Genomic DNA, 13,171 nt, shown 5'->3' on the forward strand with positions numbered 1-13,171 from the left:
TCAGTAAACAGTCCATGTTACTTGCTTGATTTTGTTGGATATGACTAGCTGTTCTAAAACATCTCGGGAACGATCTGCAAAAGAAACAAGGAATTTCTGGTTACTCACTCAGAACATATGTAGGTGGTGTTTAGGAATTGGGTACACAACACAGCAAAGTAATTAAATTATTTATGTTGCTATTGCAATATCACACTTCAGATATACCTGTACTAAACCAAAACCACTTGGTTGTTTCTCCAATCACCTAACTGTAAAGCATCACTAACAACAGAACTTAAAAAACCCAGTACTGTCCTCCATTCCATTGTTTCTTGAATGGATGCTGTCCCACACTTTTGCAACAGAGTAGGAGATTAAGATGCCAACATTCTTCTGAAGTCTTTGGGTCTGCATCAGTATGCTAAGGGAAGGAAAAGAAAGGAAACAAAAAACCCAATTTCCATACCAACAAAAAAATCCCCTCTCTGAAGGTTGCCATATTTCAAATCAAAATTCTCACCTGGCATTGAAAACCTCAGTGTGTGATTGTTATTTTATCTACTAAGTTATTATTTGCTTGGGATCATTTACAAAGCATAGTGTGCTTTTCCAGAGAGCATGGAGGTACAATCAGCAATCACTCATCTTACTGCCTGCATGGTTTGACCCACCTGTTATCAGTGGGCATCCATGGAACAGAAAAATGTGGATCTTGGGACAAGAGGTAAGGACTGCTTCCACAGCAACATCAGTCAGGTGGACACAGCGCTCCATGTGGATCTCCTGTTAGGAAAGTAGCAGCAACAAACACCTGTCAGAGCAGCCACAGTTTTAGAGGCAGAGCTTTCCTTTGCCCAATCAGTTTCAGAGATGCCCACCCAGAAGGAATTATGACCTACTACTCCTCTGTGCATTGACCCCAGCTGTGGTCCTGTGCAGGCCATGAAAATACCCTCAGGAAAAATAAGACAGTTTTTCTATGAAGGGTGAAAACTAAAACATAAACCTGAGTTTTCCCAACTTTAGATATGATTCAAGACAACTGAGAAAATTATTCAAACAGATTCCACAGTGTTTGAGTCCCATCAGTTTTCCTATGACACACATTGTCCTAGCAATCTGTTGTCCTGGAGAACAGAACCCAGACTGAATTCTGGTGTTTCCCAAAGCAGGCAGGATTCAGGAGTCACGGTGTACCTGGCATGAGATCACTGTCTATAAATGTGCACTTTGGTGATATGAAATGGAGGTATGAGGATTGTGACACAGACAAGGAAAAGAGTTACACAGAAGAAGACATTGTAGCAAACACCTTCATATTCTTGACTACATTTCATTTTATTCTACTTGTAAAACATAAACTGTTTAAGAAATTTATACTGAGCGAACACAACTTCATGTGTTAAACATTGTCACTCCACACAAAACTGTTACATTTTGCCTTATTAAAAGTGCAGAGACTTTGTGAGAATTAGAGATTTACCCATGCAGTGGTGCTAACTGATTTCTTTAACTCATGAAGTTATCCACACTACAAATTCTGCCTTAGTGTTCAACAGACTCAAGAAGTAACTCCAAAGAAATCAAGGGTAAAAGTTAAGCATTCATTTGCATCCATTATATAGCTCTGTCAAACAACATGAGTTAAAGTAAGCAACTACATGCAAGAGAAGGAAACTCATTTTGAAAAGACTGAGGTTATCAAAAAAAGCTGCTCTGGGGCACTGCTACAGAGATACAGAAAATATTCAGTTCATAACCAAGATCAGGGTGAGTGTGTACACAAACAAAGGCCAAGAAGTCAGTCAATAAAAACCCTCCCTCAGAAGTAATGCTGATAAGCATAATTTTAAAGTGCAGGTATTTGCTTTTGCTCATCCCTTTGTTATTAGGTTATATAAGTTACCTTTAAGTTCTTTGAACATGTCCCACTCACTAGTGCCACAACACCATCGTCTGTTACCTGGAGAAAAAACCACAGTGGATTAAAGATCAAGTTGTTCAAGCACAGCTGTTTGGGTGGGAAATTATGTTATTCACTTCCTGCACTCAGTGAATATGCTTAACATTACAGTATTTTCTTCCCAACTAAGCTTGTAGAGAAAATTATCCAAGTGGGGTTTTTTTCATTCTGTTAAACACAGTTTCACTTTCCTGCCACGTGCTCCAGCCTGGCTTTCTACTCAGATGTTTCCCACAGTGTAACTGCTGTTTCTGCAGCTTCCTTGTCTCATTTAACAGTAGGTACACTGCTATGGTCAGAGCCCAGCACTTCTAATTTAAAAGGTTTAAAGCATTTCTGCTTTACTTAGACCAATTTTTCTCTTGTTTTCAGGACCTCTGGACATGTTCCTGAAGAAAGTTTCTTGGGTTGGGACAGAAAAGTAATCATAGCAGAAAGGTAAAAGAAATTTCTTTTGATACCCTACTTGTGGAAAATTTGAAAGAAGAAGAATATCATCTAAAATAAGAACCTGCTATGTGTTTGCAAGATCTGACGCTTCATTATGATGCTCAATACTGGACTCACAGTCGACACAATTACTGACCATCACCATCAACTGAACACTACACTTACTGCAGAAACTCCTTTCCCTCACTTCATTATCTCACTGTAATTATGAAGGATGTTACATTATTGCCTCTGCAATTATTTTCCCCTTCTCATGCTAAATACTGTTGTTAAATCCTCTTCCCTGCCATTTCTGACATTTCAAATGTCATTCTTTCAGTGCTGACTCTAACATAACTAAAGCACACTGACTCTTGAACTAGAACCAATTGTGGAGTGTTTACCTCTACAAGGGACTTACATTGTTCGACATCCTATATTGCTATTATTATTAGTGCTATTATTATTACCATCAGTTTCTCCTAACTGAGAGCAGACAATAATCTGTCCACAATTCTGCTTTCTTTAAATGAAGTATTTTGGATTACTTTACAACTTGAAGAAAATGACTGCACTAAATAAAGACACTGACAAAAAAAATTCTCCAATAGAGATTTAATAGATTTTTATAAAGTTTTATCTTTGGTCCACAATACATACTGTAACACCATAATGTGTATTCTTCTGGTTACCAAGATGCAAAATGTACCTTTCTTTTCATTGAGAGGAGGAAATTGGAAGTAAACTGTGGTCCTAAATCTTGTCAAAAGTAGAGCTAAAAAGATCCCCTTTGAATTTTATCGTGACAGTCTTACAAATAAACAAACCAAAGTCAATTAGCCAATTCCCACCAGAGTCACCTGAGTAGATGAAAAGTCCACACTGTGAAGAAATTTGCAGTTTTTTCCAAGTGCCTGCAGAGATGCATCCATGATGCCTGAACAGCTGCCTAAGTTCACAATTTGCAGGAACTGGCAGTTGAGTGCAAGAGCAAGAACTCCACTGTCAGTGATATCACAGCACCTTTTGAAAGATGCTTCACACAAGTAAGGGCAGGACAAGGCCAGTGCTATGACACCTGCCAAGGAAACACAGCAAGTGAAATAGTTATTAATTTCTTAACATAACCACCATGCTGAGTCCAGAGGCTCTGCAACAAGTTTTGAGGAAGGAATAACTAAGATAAAGTGGAAAATACAATCACCATAGCATAGTTTTACAGAAACAGCACGGGAGTAACCTGATAGCTCCCTCCAAAGATAATCAGTGCTCCAGACCTCCCATTTACACCACTGAAGAGACTTTTAATTAGTATTAGTGTGGGGATTTTTAAAGCAATAGTTACCCTAAATATTTTTTGCAAGTAACTCCAGTCTAACAAAAAAAATAAACCAGAAATAAAATCCCAGTTCCCTGTGCACAAATAACATACCTTCTGAAGTGATTCCAAATCTGTTTTCCTTGCAAGAATTTAAGTTGATTTTTTTCAGCTGCTTGCAGTTATAAAGCTGCAATAATGCATTATCTGAAATATCACAGTCTCGGAGGTCTAGAGACTCCACAGCAGGGTGCAGTACCTGTAATGAAAACCTACCATTTCAGTCAAGCCATGGTATACCAGCAAACATGCATATTTCTATCTAAAATACTTGTAATAATAGACATCAAATAGAATTTTTCACTAGAGGATGGGGTTACCAGTCCTTGGAACTAAAAACTCTAAAGAAAATATGGTATATTTGCTGCAACAGTTCATCTCCTACAGCTTGAATGTTCAGTTTCTACGATCACATATAGAGTAGGAATACATTAACACTACTGTGTAAACACTGGAAATATTATCTTGATGGTAGAGTTGCTACCACTGGTGCTTCTACCAGCACAGAGATGTTTACCAAGGATAATATCCTCACTAGCACAACTCTGGTGGCAGAAATCTGGAGCAAAACAAAAATACTGATTGTGACCAAAACTTACATCTGAGTGTAATATTTGAAAGATATCTTGCCTCAGAGTATTTTTCTCACCTACACACACACACACACACACACTCTTTTGCTCACAAACAAGCAATCTCATTATTATACCATGAGGAGATATCAAATTCTCATTAAATAGGCTCTTCCACTCCCACAAGACCATAGGTTGGAGTTTTTGTGAAATCCTCCCCAAGAGGACATTTATTATGAAAGTTAGACCCAAAGTAATGGAAGGCCTCAGATTTTCATAACAATTGCCATGTACTCCCTTCTGTTTGTCATTCCCTTCCTTAACTCACGAGGATAAAAGCATAAATTTCCAGGCACCAGCAAAGATAACAGCACATCTGCCAGGCTTGTTAAAGGCTTGGTCCTTTTTCAGGTTCACCACTCTTAACAGGCACAATGAAATACTACAAGAAATACTGTTTTTCTGTTTAGCAAATACATAAGATGCTAAAATATTTACTAACAAAGTCAAATAAGCCTTTTGAAAAACAAGAAAATAAAAGCAAAAGCTTATAGTAGGTTACAATTGCAATCTTTTGGCAAAATGAATGGCAGACCTCAGACAGCTCTGACAGCTTCTTGTCCCCAACTGCCATAAGCCTTTAATATGTCTCTTTACAACACAAAACTACCAACAGAATCCACGAGACACTTGTGAGTAGTTTTCACAAGATAGCGTTCAGTTCTTATTTCACTCATATCTCTGAGTTCATATCTAAGGAACTGAAGCAGGCAAGCTCAGAGATGATGTGTTTAAAGCCAAAGTGACCATCAACGTTTATTCAAGCAGCTCTCCCTGACTGGTGGCTTTCTTTCACAATTCTGAATTGCCTAAGAAAACAAAAGTCACCAAACTGCTGGTTTTGAAGCCATGTGAGAAATTGTATGAGGGGAAGAGGGATAATGTATGTCAGCTGGTCACATGGACATCAACTATCACTGAAGGGAAAATGGTTTTAATTTACTTGTCACTACAAACATAATCTTATTACTACTGATACGGGACTATTAACATTGTGAAGTGTAAGAAATGGACAGAGTCAGCAGGCTCAGATTTCTCTCACGGAAACAGTTTTAGTTCACTTCATCCCTGTGTATTAACTATCACAGACAGTACAGTTTTGAGTGGGTTCTTACCTCACTGATATTTGAATCTGTTATTTGCCCTTGCCTACTCATTAATTTAATCAGTTTATCCTTTATGTTGGGTGGCAATGACTTAATATCTGCAGCATATCTGGAAAGGTTCTTTGTCAAACACTGAAGGCATCTGAAATACAGGAAAGTTAGAGTACAGTCACAAATAGGCATTATATACTAGAACTAGCACAAGCAAGCCATAAAATGTCATCTTCTGCACCTACCTACAGTGTCTTCAAACCTTCTCAGTTCCAGCTGCTCCATGCTACCACCAATTCAACTGTTGCCCTTTGGGGTCAATCAGCTGATCCTTCTGTGAAAGTGCTCCCCAGACAACTGTAGGCAAAAATCAGCCTCTACTTTCCCTGCCCAACCCCCCTGACCAAATGAATTTTCTGGTAGCACATTCACAAGCTTTAAAGAAAAAACCCTTTCACCATTTAAACTCCACTTGGTAAGCAGTAAAATCTTTAGCTGGGACAGCTAGTTCCAGAGGAGAAACACCTCTCTTTCAGCTCAGTTAAAGACATTAAGGAGATATTTTCATTGTAGCATTTTGTTCACTGTCTAGTTTGTAAGCACTCAAATGAATTTTCTGGTAGCACATTCACAAGCTTTAAAGAAAAAACCCTTTCACCATTTAAACTCCACTTGGTAAGCAGTAAAATCTTTAGCTGGGACAGCTAGTTCCAGAGGAGAAACACCTCTCTTTCAGCTCAGTTAAAGACATTAAGGAGATATTTTCATTGTAGCATTTTGTTCACTGTCTAGTTTGTAAGCACTCTTTTAATATCAATCGTACTGTGTAAGCCTGTGTTCAACCCTTTTCTATTTGTGCTTAAAACTAGATCTGACCACAGAGGATTGTGACTCGAGGCAGAAAATTTTATGTATTAGCAGGGTCCAAGAAATCTGAGATCAACAAGCTCATAGTCCTACAAAGTAGATTAGGCAAATAAAAAACCAAGCAAACACATGGAAAACATAATATACAAGAGATAGTGAACATTAAAAGGTATTTGGAAAGCCTCATCAACGACGGTTCTACAAGAAATTAAGCTGGATGGGGAGGAAGGTTCTCACACAGTTAATTGAAATTCCATCACAATCAGAAACACTGATTAGTTTGACTCAGTATAGCCAATTTCTCTTTAACAGCAGCATTTTAGGCCTCCACATATTTTTTCATTGAAATAATTTATCAGCCTGAAGGAAACAGGCTGATTATCCACTGGGCTAGATTTTAGAACTAACAATAGTGCCAACACATACTGCATTTTCTACACATAAACACCCTGCTCTCTGGGCAGCTTTTGTGTTAGAGTCAAAATTGCTTCCCTGTTCCAAGTAACCACATACTGGAACATGACTTACACAGTTTCCATCATGAGAAACTACAAAATAAATCTCAAAGACACACAGGGCTTACGTATTTATCAAAAAAAAAGAAAGGACTAAGTAGAAATAAATATTAATAGGCCTACTAAAATCACAGAAGGCTGGGTAACGCTCTGAGCCAAGATTTGAAATCCTAGAATTTTTTCTGCGGGATTGCAAGAAAAAGGGATCATTTCAGTCAGAATACATTAAGAGACTCTAGATGGAACAGAGCTTTTAGGGAAAAAACACTAAGAACTTTACTTAAGCAACACAAAACAGAGAGATCAATATTATCCATATATATAGGGAACAGTACCCAGGTGGAACAGTTGAAATAATGCTTTTCAAGGTCAAGTATACAGAAGAATATTTACTTTTGCAATACTGAGTACCACAGAATGACACCAATCATGCAATCCTATTTTTTAAGACTTCTAAGACACTTTAATGTATCACAGAATACATCAAATATTAATGTTCCAACCTCTGCAACTCTGAATCACAGGCTTACTGCAACACCAGAGGCAATTCCTGGCAAGTGTTTCTGGAGAGCTTCTAAGCATCCTGAGCACACTGACCTTCAGAACAATCACCCCTCACTAACATGCTAGATGACAACTACTGGTCCTTAAAGAAGGAACTGCAACTCTCTGAAGGGAGATTTTACTATCAAAACCCAAAGTCTTGAGGCAAATGAGGAACATAAACTAGAGTGAAGCTAATCAACACCCAGAGATAAGTGAAAAGGTACCACTTTGTTGTCTGGGAAATGCCAAAACTTTCAGAAGCCTTGCACTAGAGCAGAACTAAAATGAAGGGAGTTGAAATGGAGGAGGAAGGATAACTCCCCACTGACCCCTTGTGCTTAGAAACCTAATGTAAGTCACATAAATGATGGAAGTGCTTTGAATTGGAGATTCTATTATCTATCAATCTACCTGAATTACATTCTTTAGGCCAACTGTTCTTTTCACATCCTATCCAAAATGTTGAAAGAAAACATTATTGTCCTACAAAACATTTTGCTTTTGTAGAATCAGCATTTTCCCATTAACTCTCCCTGACCTTAGATGAGTTACTGTAACTACACAGTATTTCTCTCTACTGCAGTTGGCATCTAAACTTTTATGGGATCTGGATACAGAGAGCAATGATTCAGATTGGTAAGTAAAGACTGTAATGTATTCGCCTGCAGACAGATGTTGTCCCAGTCTAACTTAATGAAAGAAACTATGAATCCTGTTTTTCATGGACAGGGAAAATTGAGTAGTGCCTTACTCCTGCAAAGACCTGACAAAAAACCATTCCATCTTGCAAACCCACCAACAGCTTTTTCCCTGCTCCACATTATCAGACTTGTTACAGCAGCTGTTTATAGTTCAGAGTTGTCTATGAAGTGTCAAATGGCAGAGTCATTTGTTCCAAATGTGTCATGAGGTGCAGAACAGAAAAGGCATATGATCTTTAGTTAACCTTAAGGCCTTATGACAGAATACATACATATATTTCTAATATACAAAACAGAAATTAGATCTTCATGGCTAATTGTTCTACAAATATTCTAACTTACATCAAGGTGAAGCTTACACTAAGTTATGTCACATGACACAGAATAGCAGAACAGATGTTAGAAGTGGAACACATCAGAAGATGAAATTAACTAGGAGAACAAAGATAGGTTTAATAGCACATAACAAAGTAGATACATCTTCCTGCATTCTTTGGGAATATATAATTTATATTCATAATAAAACCGTAAAAGGCAGCTCTGTTTTAAAACTGATGTTCTACCTCTCTTCTCAGTTTCTGTACCCATCTGCAAATGTTCTGATGCCTTTGTAAGACCTTAATTTTCCAAGGCAGTGGCATGTTAGGTAACGCATTAGTCTGCAATAGGCTGATCCCGTTACACAAGAGCTATCATCAGTCACACATGGAGCGACCAAACCTAGGCAACACATACTCTTGTAATGCATTACATGTGTAGCACACTTTCTTTACCATGTGGGATCTAATTAAAACACCTTTAAATCTAATGTTTCATTTGTATTGCTCTAAGTCCGATTTTTGACAGCAAAAACTCCCTTTGTTGTGATCTCATGTCTGAGCACGAACAAGGCATCTTAAAATGCCTGCCAGGATTGAGAGATTTGTAACACAGCCTCCCTAAAGTATGTCAGCTAAAGCTGTTATCTGTCCCAGCTACCCCCTCCACCTCTCTAGCAAATGTTGTTGCTGCCAAGCACCCACACTACTTGTCAGGCCCTGCAACTCCTGCACTGTCAGTTTTCAACCAAACAGAATTATGTAAACTGACTACAAATTTGGCACATGGTGGCCTTAAAACTGCATCAGCTGGGCCTGTATGTGCAGGTTGGTCATTGCTCATCCTGGGAACAGTAACCTCAGGAAACAGAGGCTAATATAAGATATAGCTTGAGAAAAAAAAAAAGAAAAGAATGTTTTTTAAATATTTCCAATATGATGCTCTTATGTGTGTGACCTCAGAAGTGCTAATTACCTTTTGAGGCAGGGGGCAAAGGCCATCAAGTAGCAGACAAGCAGAGCAGCAGAAACACCTTAATAAATGCACTTTCTGTTAGGTTTTGGAGACCTTAAACATAATGACCTCATTAAAAGGACTACTCCACACACTAATAGACAAGGTTTGGGGTTTAGTTTCTGTTGTAAGTTCTGCTAGTTAAACAATAAGCCCAAGGGTTAGCATAAGTAAGAAGCTTAAAGTGCAGTCTGGCATAAACAGACGGCCATCACCTGATTGGCATTAAGTCAAGAAACAAGACACTGAATTACACACATTTGTTAAAAAGTTGTGTAATTATTAGTTTCGAGTATTAGTCTTACTGGAATAATAATTATATCATAAGTACATTATAACAGGCTGCAGCAGTACTAATAAAGTAGTGTAAAAAATTAGCAATCAATCAAAAGTAGGAACTGTTTTAGTATAAGCCCTACCGTACAGATAGACAGAAATTACTAGGTTTAAGATCTAAGGTTAAGCATGCAGTGTAATTGAAATGCTAGGGCCTGCACAACAGGCCCAAGCCAGAGCTGACTTATAGATGAATCCTGTACTCCCTGTGAACAGTGCTTCTTTGTGTTGGCTAACTAGACCACTTGAAGCATAACATAGATGCAGACAACCTTTGCATAGGCTCTATATCTGTCCTAGGCCATGCTGTCTGGAAGATATCTTATAGATGACCCTTGTATAGACTATATATCTGCCTAAGGCCATGGTGCCTTCTGCAAAATATCTTAAGAGATAACTTTGGTACTGGCTATATCATTGCCCACAAAGTATTACCAAGGTCATGCCCTGTCTATAATATATCTTAGCAAACTCCTCCACCCGTGTCCTGGGCTCTGGCCAAGCCCATGCCTTGGTCAGAGGGGAGAACCACCAGCCGTTATCTGCACAAACAATAAGAAACTGCAAGTTATTTTTTGCTTGCTAGTTTGGTCTGTAAAGGCTGGACCCTCTTGCAGCGACTTTGGACACCTCACCTAGAGGTGGACACACTGAGTAGGACTTCCCAGTTGCTGGGAAAGGCTCTCCAAACCTTCACTGCAACCAGGGGCTCCCCAGTCACTGCGGATCTGGATGATGATAAAGTGTTAGGGCAAGTGGTGATGTGTCTTTCTTAATCACTATTCTTTCCTGTATGTAGTAATGATTAGGTGCATTACCTTGCTTATGGTCTTTGTTGTTTGTGCTGTTTGTATTAGAGCTTAGTAAACTAATCTTATATGTAAATACATTATTCATTTTTCCATAATCTTAAAACACCAATAGTAAAATAAGTCTATTCTTTTCGTTGGTGTCGGTGTTACTTCTGTTGCCCCCATCAATTGGCAGAACAGCAATACACATCTGAAATATCACTAATGTGGTCATTACACACCACCCTAACCAAATGTAAAATCCAGAGGCTGCAAATTCCACACCCACTCTGACTCCCCAATCACTTTTTACTGTGCCTTCCTCATTCTGTCTCTGAACTTCTCAGCTGCAGTGTGAGCTGTAAAGCATCCAAATGCCACCAAATGCCAGCAAATTAAACTCATTCCAATTAAAAACTCTAAGGAAAACAAAATATGAAGTCTCTATAATCTGAAGGGTAGCACAGATTTAAGCAATGACAGCAGCAAGATTTCAAGTGTGGAAGCACAGTGTAGTAAGGACAACTTTAGCAGGTCACTGCAGAAGACATTGTGAGGAGGAGACAGTGATTTCAAGTACAATCCAGGCAGAGTTTAACCCAGGCCTTCCCTGCAGAGACCTGTGTGTCAGCATGAGCAACCACTGTAAACCTGAGCACACACCATGATCACCTTCAACCAGCTCCTGCAGAGATGTGCAAGAATTCAGTGCCCTCACGGCACCACGGCGACTGCTGCATGAACTTGGCTGACTGACTAACAGAGAAGGCTGTACTAGGCTCTGTCTCAGTATATGTTGATTACACCATCCACATTCTTTGTCTTGAGATTTAACAGTTTATCTATACACAACATTCTTTTACTTGACTGCAGAAACGAAGAATAACTGTTTAATTCTAAAAAAAGTCTTATTGAAGCTCGAAGGGCCACAAGTGTGAACCTCCTCACAGGCAGGATCTGTGCAACGTGCTGATCAGCGTGAAGGAGCCTGTCTCGCACTGCCACAGCCCAGGGCCTCAGCACCAGGAGGGACATAAGACTGCTGTCACATTTACTACTGCTACTACTCTTTACCTAATAAACCAGCTAACTGGCCTTGAGAGCCCATGCCCTTCCTACTGAGGTCCTAAATGAACCAACACCTCCTTGGTGCAAAACAACACTCCCTTTAGCTAGGGTGAGTCACTAGGGTGAGTCAAACAGACTTTCTGAGCCTTTAGGGGGGCTACACGTGCACCCATCATGTTCCTCCTCTGTGATGGATGTCCATTGAGGCACGTGGATGGGCCGCAGCACTTTTTCATCCTACAAGGGCACACACTTCAGTCATGTACTAAACATGTGTTTATCATGACACCTACATTCTGGCCACTGGGTAAATGAACTTTTCTGGCAGTTCATCCGGAAAGGAGGCAGATTGTCATCACATACTGTAGTACATTAAAAAAAGTTGTATATAAAAACTTAATACAAATTTAAGATTTTTTTCCCCCTTGAAGATACTAAGGGGTTAATGCAGCCATGCTTGAATAGGGACCTGTGAATCCAAACTAACTACTTAGTTCAAATTTGCAGAAAATTCTCCAAAACCAACACAGATACATGGAAAGCAATGTGAGCTATGTCAAGTCTCCTAGTTATATTTAACTGTCTCTTGCCACAGAGTATTACCTTTAACTTGAATGAAAATATTATTAAGATTAATTGCATTATTTTTGGAAAGCTGGTTGATATGCTTAGAGTACTGAGGACCCAGTATTACTGATCTGAAGTTTAAACAATTAATCATTCAGATTGTAAACGTTTTCACAGTTATTCTACTTTACAGGAAACTATAAAACACTTATTGACTATACCAATAGGGCAACTATAATCTTATCTTCAGTGTTTAAAGAGAAGAATAAAAATCTACGACTAACTGTACTCTTTGATAGCTTTTTTGTCTGCCAAATGAAATATTTTATCCCTATGCTGTCTCTAACTCCCTCTTAAACACAAAGAATTTGACATAAGGAAAAACTTAAAACACCATTCACTGGAGTCAGTGGTGAAGCCAGGGATCCCCAACCATTCCTTCACAGCCTGATCTGTCAGGGATCATCCTGTTACCTGCCTGCCAAGCACTGTTGTTCCCATGAAACCCTGTCATTCCTGTCAAACCCTGTCACCTGTCCTGTAACTCTGCCCAAACTGTCACCTCACCTGCAGCTCCTGAACTCTGACAAGCCCTGTCACCTCCCTGCCTCCCCATCAAGCTCTGTCACCCGGCCAAACCGTCACCTCTGACAAATCCTGTCACTTCTCCTGTAGCTCCTGAACTCTCCCCAGCCCCGTCACCTCCCCTGCCACTACTGCCAGTCGCTTCACCTCTGACAAAACCTGTCTCCTCTCCTATAGCTTCCAACCTCTGATAAACCCTGTTACCTCTCCTATAGCTCTTGAACTCTCCCAAGCCCTGTCACCTCCCCTGCCACCACTACCAGTTGCTGTCACCTCTCCTGCAGCCCCTGAACCCTCCCAAGCCTTGTCACCTCCCCTGCCACCACTACCAGTTGCTGTCACCTCTCCTTCAACTCCTGACATCTCCCAAGACATCTCACCT

The 13,171-nt window shown here is 39.5% G+C and overlaps 1 protein-coding gene across 1 annotated transcript; it reads right to left on the minus strand.

Annotated features, from left to right (window-relative positions):
- Nucleotides 1-5,766, minus strand: AMN1 (antagonist of mitotic exit network 1 homolog (S. cerevisiae)). Its single transcript, XM_009077831.1, has 7 exons — nt 5,744-5,766; nt 5,500-5,632; nt 3,807-3,951; nt 3,235-3,452; nt 1,889-1,945; nt 654-765; nt 1-74 (listed from the first exon to the last, which is right to left on the minus strand). The coding sequence occupies exons 1-7, from the start codon at nt 5,764-5,766 to the stop codon at nt 1-3; spliced, it is 762 nt and encodes a 253-aa protein (XP_009076079.1).
- Nucleotides 5,767-13,171: the final 7,405 nt, after the last annotated feature.

This window comes from Acanthisitta chloris, unplaced genomic scaffold (genome assembly GCF_000695815.1).
Source record: "Acanthisitta chloris isolate BGI_N310 unplaced genomic scaffold, ASM69581v1 scaffold5677, whole genome shotgun sequence".
NCBI lineage: Eukaryota > Metazoa > Chordata > Aves > Passeriformes > Acanthisittidae > Acanthisitta > Acanthisitta chloris.